At 38.7% G+C, this 15,340-nt stretch overlaps 1 protein-coding gene and 1 pseudogene across 6 annotated transcripts in view; both read left to right on the top strand.

Moving 5' to 3' along the window:
• ADAMTS20 (ADAM metallopeptidase with thrombospondin type 1 motif 20) overlaps nt 1–15,126 on the top strand; it is a 218,601-nt gene extending 203,475 nt beyond the window's left edge. For 5 of the 6 annotated variants that reach the window (XM_070370646.1, XM_070370645.1, XM_005896807.2 and 2 more), the window contains 2 exons: nt 10,990–11,094; nt 13,649–15,126. In XM_070370646.1, the coding sequence (XP_070226747.1) occupies nt 10,990–11,094; nt 13,649–13,738 (195 nt within the window). In that variant the 3' untranslated portion in view covers nt 13,739–15,126. The remainder of the gene's footprint in view (nt 1–10,989; nt 11,095–13,648) is intronic. The other variant, XM_070370643.1, reaches the window with a different exon arrangement.
• Nucleotides 8,052–10,689, top strand: LOC138987923 (dnaJ homolog subfamily A member 3, mitochondrial pseudogene; annotated as a pseudogene).
• Nucleotides 15,127–15,340: the final 214 nt, after the last annotated feature.

Genomic DNA, 15,340 nt, shown 5'->3' with positions numbered 1-15,340 from the left:
ATCTGAATATAGAACAACTCCCTCACACTTCCTCCATGGAGTCAATTCCTTCCTCCCACCTACCTCCTGGTAAACACTGATCTTTTCTTCATTGCTTTAATTTTGCATTTTCTGGGATGACATAGAAATGTCATAGAAATGAAGTCACACAATGTGTAACCTCTTGAGATTGGCCTCCTTCTCATTACATTGGTCAATGTAATGCTTTTGAGGTCCATCTGTTTTTTGCATGCTGCATGTGTCAATAATTTGTTCCTTTTCATTGCTAAGCATTGTTTCATCAATCAGATGTCATACAGTTATCCTACAGTGTTCATTTGTTGGAAGAAAATGGGTTGTTTATAGAATTTGGAAATTATGGATAGAGTGGATATGCTCGTTTGTGTACAGGTTTTTGTGTGTACATGTATTTTCATTTCTCTGGGATAAATGCCTGTGAGTGAGATTGTAGGGTCATATGGTATATGTATGTTTAACTTTATAGGAAACTTGCAAACTAGTTTATTTTTGTTGTTTTAGTTTATTTTTAATTGAAGAATAACTGCTCTACAATGTTGTATTGGTTTTCACTGTACGGCCATGTGAATCAGTCATGAGTATACATGTATCCCGGCCTTCTTGGACCTCCCTCCTACCCACCCCCCATCCAAACTGTTTGATACAGTGACTGTACCATTTTAAAATTCCCATCAGCAAAGATTAAATTTCTAGTTGTTTTTCTTCTTTGTTAGCACTTAGTATTGTCAAGTTTTTTATTTCTCCATCTTCAGTGATATCTTTTTGTAGTTTTAATTTATATTTCACTAATAATGTTAAGGCAACCCACTCCAGTATTCTTGCCTGGAGAATCCCAGGGACAGAGGAGCCTAGTGGGCTGCCGTCTACGGGGTCGCACAGAGTCGGGCACGACTGAAGCGACTTAGCAGCAGCAGCAGCAATAATGTTAAGCATCTTTCATGTGCTTATTTGTCATCTGAGTATCCTTTTTGGTAAAGTGTATATCCAAGTCTTTTCTCATCTAAACAATTAAGTTGTTTGTTTCCTAATTGTTCATTAATGTTTATAGTTTTGACAGTTCTTTTTTTAAAATTAGTTAATTAATTTTTGGCTTCCCTGGGTCTTTGTTGCTGCTCATCAGCTTTCTCTAGCTGTGGTGGCAGGGGTTTCTCTCTAGTTGTGGTGTGTGTTCTTCTCATTGCAGTGGTTTATCTTGTCGTTGAGTATGGGCTCCAAGTGCATGGGCTTAGTTGCCCCATGGCATGTGGAATCTTCTTACACCAAGGAGCAAATCTTTCTACATCTGTGTCCCCTGCATTGGCAGGCAGATTCTTATCCACTGTACTACCAGGGAAGTCCTGAAAGTTCTGTATATAGTCTGGATACAAATCTTTTGTTGTATATAAGGTTTGCAAATGTTTCACTCATGGTCTGGACCTTATCTCTTCTTTTTCTTTAGTGTCTTATACTTAAGTGGAGGTTTTAAAGTTTAATGAATTCAAATTTACCATTTTTTTTTCTTTATGACATTTAGTGTCATATTTAAGAACTCTTTGACTTAGTCCAAGTTACAAAGATTTTCTGCTATGTTTTCTTAAAAAAATTTATAGTTGTATGTTTTACATCTAGACCTATGATTGATTTTGAACTAATTTTGTATGAAGTTGGAAGAGTTTTGCCTATAGACATCCAATTGTCCTAATACCACTTGTTGAGAAGGCAGTTGTTTCTCTCCTTTCCACCTTTGTCAAAAATCAAATGGAGGGGACTTCCTTGGTGGTTCAGTGTTTAAGAATCTGTGCTTCCAATGCAGTGGCTACAGGTTCTATCTCTAGTCAGGGAACTAAGATTCCACTTGCCATGTGGTGTGGCATGTGTCAATTGCACATATTTTGAGTCTATTTCTGACTCTCTGTTCTGATCCATGTCTCTCTCTCACCATCACAGCACTGCCTTGGTTATGATAGCTTTATGTTTGGGTGTGGATGTGTGTGTGTGCTCAGTTGCATCTGACTCTTTGACCCCATGGACCATAGCCTGATAGGCTCCTCTGTCCGTAGAATTTTCCAGGCAAGAATACTGGAGCATGTTGCCATTTCTTACTCCAGGAGATTTTCCCATCCCAGGGATTAAACCCACATCTCTTATATCTCCTGCATTGGCAGGCAGGTTCTTTAACACTAGCACCACCTGTGACAGCTTTATGCTCACATGTGTGCTAAATTGTGTCTGGCTCGATTGTGTCTGGCTCTTTGCATCCCTATGGACTGAAGCCTAGCAGGCCCCTCTGTCCATGGGGTTCTCCAGGCAAGAATACTGAAGTGGGTTGCCATGCCCTTTTCCAGTGATAGCCTTATAATAAGTGTTAAAACAAGGTAGTGTGGGTCCTTTAACTTTATTCTTTTTTTTTCAAACTTGTTTTAATTATTTTAATTTCTTTATAAAAGAAATATAAATATAAAGTTATATAAATTTTAGAATCAGTTCTCTTTTTGGAATTGCATTAGATCCCTTTCATAGTAAAATAGATGGGACAAACTTTATTTATTTTTTTTTCTAATTTTATTTTATTTTTAAACTTTACATAATTGTATTAGTTTTGCCAAATATCAAAATGAATCCGCCACATGTATACATGTGTTCCCCATCCTGAACCCTCCTCCTTCCTCCTCCCCCCCATACCATCCCTCTGGGTCGTCCCAGTGCACTAGCCCCAAGCATCCAGTATCGTGCATCGAACCTGGACTGGCAACTCATTTCTTACATGATATTTTACATGTTTCAATGCCATTCTCCCAAATCTTCCCACCCTCTCCCTCTCCCACAGAGTCCATAAGACTGTTCTGTACATCAGTGTCTCTTTTGCTGTCTCGTACACAGGGTTATTGTTACCATCTTTCTAAATTCCATATATATGCGTTAGTATACTGTATTTATGTTTTTCCTTCTGGCTTACTTCACTCTGTATAATAGGCTCCAGTTTCATCCACCTCATTAGAACTGATTCAAATGTATTCTTTTGAATGGCTGAGTAATACTCCATTGTGTATATGTACCACAGCTTGCTTATCCATTCATCTGCTGATGGACATCTAGGTTGCTTCCATGTCCTGGCTATTATAAACAGTGCTGCGATGAACATTGGGGTACACGTGTCTCTTTCCCTTCTGGTTTCCTCAGTGTGTATGCCCAGCAGTGGGATTGCTGGATCATAAGGCAGTTCTATTTCCAGTTTTTTAAGGAATCTCCACACTGTTCTGGCCACAGCAATCAGAGCAGAAAAAGAAATAAAAGGAATCCAAATTGGAAAAGAAGAAGTAAAACTCTCACTATTTGCAGATGACATGATCCTCTACATAGAAAACCCTAAAGATTCCACCAGAAAATTACTAGAAATAATCAATGACTATAGTAAAGTTGCAGGATATAAAATCAACACACAGAAATCCCTTGCATTCCTATACACTAATAATGAGAAAACAGAAAGAGAAATTAAGGAAACAATTCCATTCACCATTGCAACGGAAAGAATAAAATACTTAGGAATATATCTACCTAAAGAAACTAAAGACCTATATATAGAAAACTATAAAACACTAGTGAAAGAAATCAAAGAGGACACTAATAGATGGAGGAATATACCATGTTCATGGATTGGAAGAATCAATATAGTGAAAATGAGTATACTACCCAAAGCAATTTATAGATTCAACGCAATCCCTATCAAGCTACCAACAGTATTCTTCACAGAGCTAGAACAAATAATTTCACAATTTGTATGGAAATACAAAAAACCTCGAATAGCCAAAGCAATCTTGAGAAAGAAGAATGGAACTGGAGGAATCAACCTACCTGACTTCAGGCTCTACTACAAAGCCACAGTTATCAAGACAGTATGGTACTGGCACAAAGACAGAAATATTGATCAATGGAATAAAATAGAAAGCTCAGAGATAAATCCACACACATATGGACACCTTATCTTTGACAAAGGAGGCAAGAATATACAATGGATTAAAGACAATCTCTTTAACAAGTGGTGCTGGGAAATCTGGTCAACCACTTGTAAAAGAATGAAACTAGACCACTTTCTAACACCATACACAAAAATAAACTCACAATGGATTAAAGATCTAAACGTAAGACCAGAAACTATAAAACTCCTAGAGGAGAACATAGGCAAAACACTCTCTGACATACATCACAGCAGGATCCTCTATGACCCACCTCCCAGAATATTGGAAATAAAAGCAAAAATAAACAAATGGGACCTAATTAACCTTAAAAGCTTCTGCACATCAAAGGAAACTATTAGCAAGGTGAAAAGACAGCCTTCAGAATGGGAGAAAATAATAGCAAATGAAGCAACTGACAAACAATTAATCTCAAAAATATACAAGCAACTCCTACAGCTCAACTCCAGAAAAATAAATGACCCAATCAAAAAATGGGCCAAAGAACTAAATAGACATTTCTCCAATGAAGACATACAGATGGCTAACAAACACATGAAAAGATGCTCAACATCACTCATTATCAGAGAAAATGCAAATCAAAACCACTATGAGGTACCATTTCATGCCAGTCAGAATGGCTGCGATCCAAAAGTCTACAAATAATAAATGCTGGAGAGGGTGTGGAGAAAAGGGGACCCTCTTACACTGTTGGTGGGAATGCAAACTAGTACAGCCACTATGGGGACAAACTTTAAAACTGTAAAACCTAATGACATAATGGGGATTATGAACCAAGCAGTCAGTCCAAGAAGTGGAACTTTAAAGCTTGCATCTATTTCTATGCTTTCCCTCTGTATCCATAAGTATATTTTCCTTTAATGAAGCTAATTATTCAAGGAAGACATTCCTATTTGTTGAAATCTTAGTTCTTTGGAATCACCTTACTTCCACTTGTGATTCATCTTGTCACTGGAAGGTTTTCTTTTTTGTCCACCCTCACACACTTCCCTTCCTCTTGACTCCTACCTCTGGCAACCATCAGTCCATGCTTCCCTTCTCAGATCAAGACTAAGACCTTTCTCTGTACTCCCATAGTTGTTGTTATTCAGTCACCAAGTTGTGTCTGACTCTTTGTGACCCCATGGACTGCAGCACATCAGGCTTTCTTGTCTCTCAGCCTCTCCCAGAGTTGTCTTCTGATTTCATGGCTGCAGTCAATGTCTGCAGTGATTTTAGAGCCCAAGAAGAGGAAATCAGTCACTGCTTCCACCTTTTCCCCTTCTGTTTGCCATGAAGTGATGGGCGGTTGCTATGATTTTAGTTTTTTAACTATTTCATTTTAAGCTGGCCTTTTCACTCTTCTCCTTCACCCTCATCAAGAGGTTGTTTTGTTCCTCTTCACTTTCTGCCATTAGAGTGGTACCATCCACATATCTGAGGTTGTTGGTGTTTCTCCTGGTAATCTTGATTCCAGCTTGTAATTCATCCAACCCAGCATTTCTCATGATGTGCTCGGCTTATAAGTTATATAAACAGGGTGACAGTAAATAGGCCTTATCGTACTCCTTTCTCAATCTTGAACCAGTCAGTTGTTCTGTATAAGATTCTAACTGTTGCTTCTTGACCGGCATACAGGTTTCTCAAGAGACCAGTAAGATGGTTTGGTATTCCTGTCTCTTTAAGAGTTTTCCACAGTTTGTTATTATCCACAGAGTTGAAGGCTTTAGCACAGTGAATGCAACAGAGGTAGATGTTTTTCTAGAATTCCCTTGCTTTCTCTGTGATCCAGCAAATGTTGGCAATTTGGTCTCTGGTTCCTCTGCCTTTTCTAAACCCAGCTTGAACATCTGGAAGTTCTCAGTTCACATAATGCTGAAGCCTAGCATGCAGGATTTTAAGCATAACATTACTAGCATGGGAGATGAGTGCAATTGTTTGGTGGTTTGAACATTCTTTAGTACTGCCCTTCTTGGGAATTGGGATAAGGATTGACCTTTCCACTCCTGTGGCTACTTGACACCAAGTCTGCCACTCAATTTTGAACAAATGAATGAAATGTATTTTTACCTCAATTGATATCATCCCCAGTTTCAGATGATCTGTTTTTCTACTTCTTAGTACCATTATGTAGCTTTTGAAGAAGGACTAAAGACGTAAGCAAAGCTCTTGAAAATTAATCTGGAGGAAAGAAGCAATAGATATTTCTAGACCCAACTGATTGTGTTAATGACCACTTGACTCTCTCATTACTCAGTTGGATTTTTTTTCTTTCACTTCCAGTGTATATACATTTGAATGCTTCCCAGCAGGGTTGAGCAGGGAGGTAAACGATAAATATTAAGTTGTGAAAATACTGCAAGACACAACAAGAGTGCCATAAATGGTTAGTTACAGAAGAGCTACTTCACAGAATATATTTCCATTTCTTTTGTTTGGCAAGAAGCTGACTTATGAGTTAATGTGGGATTAAGTATTTAGTCCAAAACCTGTATCAGATGACTAAGTATCAAATAGTAGAATATATCCTTAGAATTAGTTTTAATTTAAATATTTACTAATATAAAATTCTGATGTGTCTAGTGTTAATGTCATTCATTATCACAAGTATAAAGGGTTTAGATATGTATTTATATATTAACTTTTATGATGCTAAAATTTAATATTTATAATATTGCACTTAATTCATCCATTTAAAAACACTTTCTGAGTACCTGAATGGGCCTTCCTGATGGCTCAGATAGTAAAGAATCTGCCTGCAATGCAGGCCTTTTCTTCATATAAAATCTAACACCTCTGACATACCCTGAAGTCTCTGCATAATTTGGCTGCTGCCTACCTCCCTAATGGGCTTCCCTGGTAGCTCAGCTGGTAAAGAATCCACCTGCAATGCAGGAAACCCCAGTTCAATTCCTTGGTTGGGAAGATCTGCTGGAGAAGGGATAGGCTACCCACTCCAGTATTCTTTGGCTTCCCTGGTGGCTCAGCTGGTAAAGAATCCTCCTGCAATGTGTAAGACCTGGGTTTGATTCCTGGGTTGGGAAGATCCTCTGGAGGAGGGCGTGGCAACCCATTCCAGTATTCTTGCCTGGAGAATCCCCATAGACAGAGGAGTCTGGAGGACTATAGTCCATGAGGTCGCAAAGAGTTGGACATGACTAAGTGACTAAGCACACACACACACTGGGCTCCTAGGCCTTCTTTTGGAATCTAGGATTACATCAATGAAGCAAACATACAGGTATTTTAAATTCCATAACCAAATGATGTATATAATAATAAACTTTCTTTGGAATTTATCTAAAACAAATTATTTCTGTTTTGGGGGAAATTCTGCATATATTATCATTGTATTATAAATACATTTGAATCTATTTTGATTTTAAATAAGTATGTGATTGATAAGAAATATAACTTAATAAACTGAATTGATACATAATTTTTAGCAATTGTAGTAATTGATATTACAAATATATGTGAAATCTATTTTACTTTTGCTTTCATGAAAGACAATATTTCCCGTCACATAACATAATCCTTAATGTTTTATCACAGTTTTGCTGAAGATTCCTGTGCCCTAGGCCACAGAATATTGTGATGTGATCTAAGACTGGCCTAATATAGCTCTAAATCTATACGTATATTGAACATTGGCATAGGCTTAGTTAGCATTCATTAAATACTTCAGCTTTTCAGTTTGTGATTCTGTACTGTGAGATCATATACATGAATGCCACAAATTTTATCCATTTTAGTCATGTGCTTTCTTACTTAACAGATATTTAAAGTTTAGTTTTTAACAGTGATAGTCTAGAATATTTTGACATAAAATGGTTCTTGTGTCTTGAGAATAATTAGACCATAATGCCACTAGGGGGCTCACATACCATGTGTGTAATTCATGTGGTATCACATATCTGCATAACACTTTTGGGTACTTAAAAGGATGTGATAGCTGGGACCATAATACTATATTCAATAGTTTTTGTGTGATAGATGTAAGGGCACAATAACAGAAGGAAATACATTAAATAGATGTAACTTATCAGTGAAATTAGCAGTGAGAGGTCAAAAATTGAAACTGGATAAATGCTAGTCTGGTACCAGTCCCTATGACGCCCCTTCTATCTAGACTTGCTGTTGCTGATGCTATAGGAATGTAAGCTCCAAGTGTCCCCGGGCCAAGATGGCGGCGCGGCGCTCCACACACTGGTTGCTGGTGGCTGTGGGGACCCCGCGGCTGCCGGCTGCAGCGGGGAGAGGGGCCCGGCCGCCCATGGCGGGCGTGGTGGGGCGTCGCTGGGTCGCAATTTGAGCGTCACCGCCTTCCCGCCTTCCCTGGGAGGTCGCGGTCCCGGGGCGCTGCTGACATTGAGACCCGGTGTCAGCTTCACAGGAATAAAACGGTACCCTTTTGTTTGTACTGCCTCCTTCCACACGAGCACCCATTTGGCTAAAGAAGATTATTACCAGATACTAGGAGTGCCCCGGAACGCCAGCCAGAAGGAGATCAAGAAAGTCTATTACCAGCTTGCCAAGAAATATCACCCAGACACGAATAAGGATGATCCCAAAGCCAAGAAGTTCTCCCAGCTGGCAGAGGCCTATGAGGTCCTGAGTGATGAAGTGAAGAGGAAACAGTATGACACCTATGGCTCCGCTGGCTTCGATCCTGGGGCCGGCAGCTCTGGGCAGAGCTACTGGAAAGGAGGTCCCACGGTTGACCCAGAGGAGCTCTTCAGAAAGATCTTTGGGGAGTTCTCATCCTCCTCTTTTGGCGATTTCCAGAGTGTGTTCAGTCAGCCTCAGGAGTACATCATGGACTTGACGTTCAATCAAGCTGCCAAGGGCGTCAACAAGGAGTTCACCGTGAACATCACTGACACCTGTGAGCGGTGTGATGGCAAAGGGAACGAGCCCGGCACCAAAGTTCAGCACTGCCACTACTGCGGTGGCTCCGGCATGGAAACCATAAACACAGGCCCTTTTGTGATGCGCTCCACGTGTCGGAGGTGTGGTGGCCGGGGCTCCATCATCACGTCTCCCTGTGTGGTGTGCAGAGGAGGAGGACAGGCTAAACAGAAGAAGAAGGTGGTGATCCCCGTGCCTGCCGGAGTTGAGGATGGCCAGACTGTGAGGATGCCTGTAGGAAAACGAGAAATTTTCATCACATTCAGGGTGCAGAAAAGCCCTGTGTTCCGGAGGGACGGCGCAGACATCCACTCGGACCTCTTCATCTCCATAGCTCAGGCCATCCTCGGGGGCACCGCCAGAACGCAGGGCCTGTACGAGACCATCAACGTGACGATCCCCCCTGGGACTCAGTCAGATCAGAAGATTCGGATGAGTGGGAGGGCATCCCGCGGATTAACAGTTATGGCTACGGAGACCACTACATTCACATCAAGATCAGAGTTCCAAAGAGACTGACAAGCCGGCAGCAGAGCCTGATCCTGAGCTACGCGGAGGACGAGACCGACGTGGAAGGGACAGTGAACGGCGTCACCAACGCAAGCACTGGAAAACGGTCCACTGGGAACTAGGCAGGGAGCAGCAGCACCTCCTCGTGGCCAGGGCACCTTGGACGCAGGAGGATTCCCCACGGCAGCACTGACCCCTGCCTGCAGAGGCCTCCGGGCCGCCTTGGCAACAGCAAACTCTCGTGACCACGCAGCTCTTCACGGAAGGTCACTGCGGACTGGACAGACCCTGGGCAGTCAGGCATGGCTGGCCTCAGGGCTGGTAGTTTCCTGTCTGTGGGTAGGTAACTTGGCCTCTTCAGGCTCTGGCAAAGTCAGACGGCTGGACACTTCCTGCAGAGCTGAAACTCTTAATTTGGAACTGAATGTGGTTAAAGAATTAAAGGCCATGCTTACAGCTTGAAAATGAAGCCTTAAGCTGCACCAAGTTGTGACGTGATTGATTTCCCTCTCAGCAAACTTCCGGGACGTTCCAGAATGAGTCTTTCCTGACAGGTTGTCCTTTCCGGGAACCTGGGGCACATGCCCCGCTGGTGTCACCCACCCTTCAGCTGGAGTTGGTTTTAATTCCCAAAGGTACTGAGCAGCTGGAACCTGGGGGCCTGGGGCCTGGGGTGATGCCTAGAGGACAGTCCCTGCAGAGGCCACTCTTGATCACATGGGCTGTGATCTCCGTCAGGACGGACAGGGTGGCCCTGTCCCCCGACAGTGGAGTTGTGTTGTTCTAAGGCACGCGTAAGTGGGGCTCCTGCCCTTCTGCTGGACCACAGCCGGCGTGGCCTGGGGCTGACTGAGGGCCTCTCAACCCCAGCCCTGCCCCGCTGCTATCAGGGCCTTGGGTCTCACCACTCACTACTGACTTGTTTTCAGACGTATGTTTAAATTATTCAATACTGAGAATCATTGTCTTTTCCCGTACGAGTGTTTGTTCAGAGGAGAACGTAGTCTCAGCAATCGAAGGTTCTCCAGCATCCAGCCAGACCAAGCACCATTTCCCAGCCTTGGCTTCTGGGACGTGCAGGTTCCCCTGTGTTTCTAGATCCCCCCGCTGTGGCAAGACAGGCTAATGGAGAACCCTTCTGACTAGTGTCTTTTCTGTTTCCCCCCCATAATTTACTAAAATAAAGCATCTGCTAGTGTCTGCTCTAAGAATGTAAAATGATTCTGTATCAATGTAAATAAGATTATCTACTGCAAAGAGATATTTAAAACCTGAAAAAAAAAAAAAAAAGTAATGTAAGCTCTAGCTGTCAATCGCTAGAGTCCAAGGACTGGACAGAATTACTCTTCAACAAATAACACAATCTGGCATTATTTCTGTTTTCCCTTGTAATTGAGAAGATTTATTTGTAATAAGTTAAAAAAATCTTTAGCTTGTTCATTTTGTTAGTGTAAGAAAGTGTATGGTTTGTATCAATGTTCTTTCATTTTCTAAAGAACCTAGGAAGGCAAGTTTTTTAGATCATGCCAAATCATGTGTTTCCAGCCAAGTACATGCTTAAATATTTTTTTACTAATTCCATCTAGTCTTATTTTTTTATTTTTTATTTATAATCAAGGGACAGTTCAGCATTAATTTGGCAGGAACTGGGATGAAGATATCCAGTACAGCAAAGTGGCTGGCTCAGGGCAGTTATGCCTCTGTGATCATTCACAGATCACAGGTAAGTCCTGCTGGACCAAAAAGCCTGTCTGAAATACTTCTGTGCTGTGAAGTAGTATTAAATTCCTCTACCTTAAATCCAGAATTATGAAGTTAATGACTAATGAGTTCTTTCATATAATGGGGTATGTTACATTATGATGAGGTATAACTAACATGAAATTATGGAATGAGGTTCTTTTTTTTTCATGTGCTTATGGAGGTTTTATATATATACACATTAATGTTTAGGCTATACATATCTGTGCATGAAATCAAGTGCCAGAGCATATAGATTTAAGTAGTTCAAGTTTGGGGCTAATGGTTTGTAAAACAGGTGCTTCAAAAAGAGGTAGTCTTTTTAGCTATACTCTAATTATTAAAGACTTACATTTTAATATTTCAAAGTGAGAGGTAAATTTTTGGTTTATTTTCCTCACTGCTTTAATTTAGTGATTTAGTGATGTGGGAGTCATTTGTCATTTAATGAACATCCTTTATAGTTTCTTCAAGAATTAGGAATATTTTTATGGTTGTATGAACATTTTCCTCATCTATCTTTATTTAGAAAATATTGTCATGATTTGAGAGAATAGCCCTGAAACATGTATATTACCATGTGTGAAACAGATCACCAGTCCATGTTCAATGCATGAGACAGGGAGCTCAGAGCCGGTGCACTGGGATTTTAATTTTTCCTATAGCACACGTATTATCTAAAGTATTATCTAATGTGCTATCCTCCTAATTTTGGTGCTGGTGTAGTGTGCTAGCACATAAAATTTATGAGATGGCTCCTGGTACTTAGAATTACCACATCTTAGATAGCATGACCTGATCTACATTAAATCAAGATCTGTGTCATAATTTCTGTTCTCACCTATATTGCACCATTTAAATCAGTACCATCAACAGTCCCTGCCGACTCCAAGGTTTTATAACTTTTCTTTCTTTTGCTAAAAGTGACTTCATTCCTATATATGAATACTACTTGTAAATGAAATTCAATTTTCTGATATTTGCAGACTTTAAAATACTTTATTTCTGACTATTATGAAATTGTGTTTTAATTAATAATTAAAGAATTTATATTTGTATTATTTCTATCATATGGGTAAACAGTAGGCTTTGAAAATGGCTATTTATTTCTAAATATTTATTTGGCAAATTTAGGTCTCATCCTTTTGGGTAGAAGAATGGAAATAAATCAATTACTTAGTTAAAATATGTTCTGAGCAGGTATAAAATTTAGACAGTGCAATGCTGACTTTACCCAGTTGTTAGGTATCTTCTGGTTAAATGACAGCTGGCCAAGGGCAGCAGTAAAAATGAACATTTAGTACAATCATTCCTTTCGCATTTACGTTTTATTGTAAAGACTATTTGTTTACTTAATTAAGAATTTCTTCCTCAATCAAAGATTTTGCGCATGAAGGTATTTCCTGAGATCTGATACATGGTGTGAATGAAACTCTGACTTATGAAACCCAAATGTACTTATGGAAATGAACACATATTTTCATTTCCTAGTAAAGTTAAACAAGATTAGGGGTTTACTTGATCCATTTGAGGACAGGAATGTATATAAATTGGAATTTTTACTGCCATCCCCTTCTCTGTTTACTCAGATTCTCTAGAGTGTAGAAAGCTTCTGAAAGAAGAGGCAACTTCAAAAGCCCCCGATCTCAAAACATTCTTTATCCTCAAAAGTTTCAGGAACCCAGTTTCCTTTCCTATCCTCCCTCCTTAGATTAAAAAAAGAAAAACATAAATAAATAAAGCAAAACTTACCTTTTGCAGAAACCATAAGAGTTCAAACTATTTTTGTTTCATCCTATCAAAAGGCCTTTTGACTTTTGGACCTAAAGTTGGAGGACAGTCTGGAAAGAAAATCTACCCTGTCCTCATCACTTCCTTCACCAGCCTCTGCCCACCCATTCCTCAGTTAGCAGCTCTGCTTTTCTAAAAAAAAAAAAAAAAAAAAGCGAAGAAGAATCTCCTTTTTTGTTGTTGTTTAGTCACTAAGTTGTGTCTAACTCTGTGTCTAATTATAAGTATTACTTTCAATCCAGTTTTTTCCCTCCATTCTATCACCTTTTATGTTTTCTTTAAGCTGTGTTTCTAATGCTTCCAGGAGATATTTGAAGTTAAGGTCAAGTTTGCATAATATCCTTCTTTTATTTAGTCCATGAGAATCTTATATAAAATCCTAATACCTTTCTTTTATTCAGTCTGTGAGAAACACTGGACAACAAATTGTGAGAGGTTTTAATAAACTCATTGAAGCAAGTAGATACCTTGATGAAAAATACGTGGATTGAGATGAATTGTCTAACGTAAAGTGTGGTTTATAATCATCAAGTGGCTAATATGAATCTCGGGTTCTCTAATTCCTGTGACCACAGATTTCAACTAATCCTGAAATGGCATAATCTTTGACTTCAAGTGTAATTGTTATAGGAAACTTTGGCTAATTATTTCAGCCACATGATTCAAAGCGTTTGCTTTTCTGCCTTGTGCACACAGATACCAGCATGTAACAGATTCTCCTGTATCTCTGCCTCTTCTCTTTTCAGGATGGAACCAAAGTCTATGGCAGATGTGGAGGATTCTGTGGAAAGTGTATTCCTCACATGACTACTGGTCTCCCAATTCAAGTAGTGTGAACATTCAGAAGGAAAGTGTGTCCCAAAGAGGAGACATTCTCTGGAACCTGCAAATAGCTGGTGCTTGTTTTTTTTATTCCTTCCTGAGATTTATGTCTAAAATATTTGTGCCTTTTTTCTAGGATGCTCATGAGGAGTCAATCACTGCTTGATTTTTCAAGGCCTTTGAAATAAACTGAATGATACATGGTTCTAATCAGGATCCTTAAAAGGATGAAATAATTTATGGTAGGGCATACAGGGATGTTTGAACTATGCTAAGATAATACTGCTGTTAACAGATTGCACTGGACCAGAATTATGTTATGCCTGTAAACACACATGTAAATCTCTGCTCACATCCTACTGTACAATGAAATGCTTATTCTACTTGTTAAAATGGAGCAAGTAAAAATTAGGAAAATGAACTTAAATCATAAACATTATTGAATCTGTCAGGAGAATAACAAATCAATGGTCACATCAAAAAAGTACATAGCCATTATACTTTCTACTGATACAGCTTAGATACCTTGTTTTATGTTTCCTTTAATTTTTAACTGTGCATTATGGTGCTTCAAAAAAATCATCCTAAAATATAATATAGTTTTGTAATTAAAGTATATAGTTGGGTTAAATACTAAACATGAAATTTTGTGGGTATAATACAGAATAAGATATGATATAGTAGAATTTCACTTAAAAACACCTACCTCTAATTTGATTGTACTTATAAGAGCAATATATTGTTTTTAAAATGTTTATATTCTATCATGTCTTTATAACTTATATGCCTATATGTCTACTCTTAAAAAATTTATTTTCTCAAAGTTATGTACTGTATTTTATTAATCAAGTAGAAAATTAAGAATTATTGACATTTTGAAGAACCTGTTTTGGTAAACATAAAATTATGTTTACATATGCAAAATTTTTATTAGAGAGTTCAAGTTATTTTATATCTGAGGTCTCTCAAATCCAGAACATGAAAGATAGTATAAAAATTAACTATTCATGAGTAAATGCTCAGGTATTAAGATTTTTTTAGGTGAATAATTTAATTGTGTATTATACAACCATTTGATTTTAAAAGAATCATAGATAATATTTTTCTATGATAACCTCCTCTATAAACCAAGGAAGCTGAATCTAATGATAGATTTTTGCCAGGAAATAGTAGTATAGTAATTTTACCCACAAAGTTTTTCTTTTTCAAACTATTAGGGGTATACTGTACCATATAAGGTACTAAAGCAATTTTGTACCAGTGTGGTTAAATAAACATTTAGGGATCTCTGTATCAGAAAAGAAGTATTTTGCACTATGTGCCTGAAACCAGTTACAAACATTATTACAAAATGTATAACATGTTCTAGAAATGTTTTTATGCATAAATAAAATCATATAATTTATAAACATTTGAATAATAAAGATATTTGTGTGATACATTGGGACTTTGCTTTCATTTTCCTTACATGTAAAAAAAAAAGAAAAAAAGAATTCTTAACCAAAAGAAGTCTGTAACTGGAAAATCTCTTCAGAAATTCTAAAATATTTTACTCTAATTGTTGCAATTTCAATGGAAATAGCTCCTGCCTAGTGCACACCCTTATGGAAATAGGG

This window comes from Bos mutus, chromosome 5 (genome assembly GCF_027580195.1).
Source record: "Bos mutus isolate GX-2022 chromosome 5, NWIPB_WYAK_1.1, whole genome shotgun sequence".
Classification (NCBI taxonomy): domain Eukaryota; kingdom Metazoa; phylum Chordata; class Mammalia; order Artiodactyla; family Bovidae; genus Bos; species Bos mutus.
The sequence above is the reverse complement of the archived record's forward strand: the minus strand, read 5'-3'. Positions and strand labels throughout refer to the sequence as shown.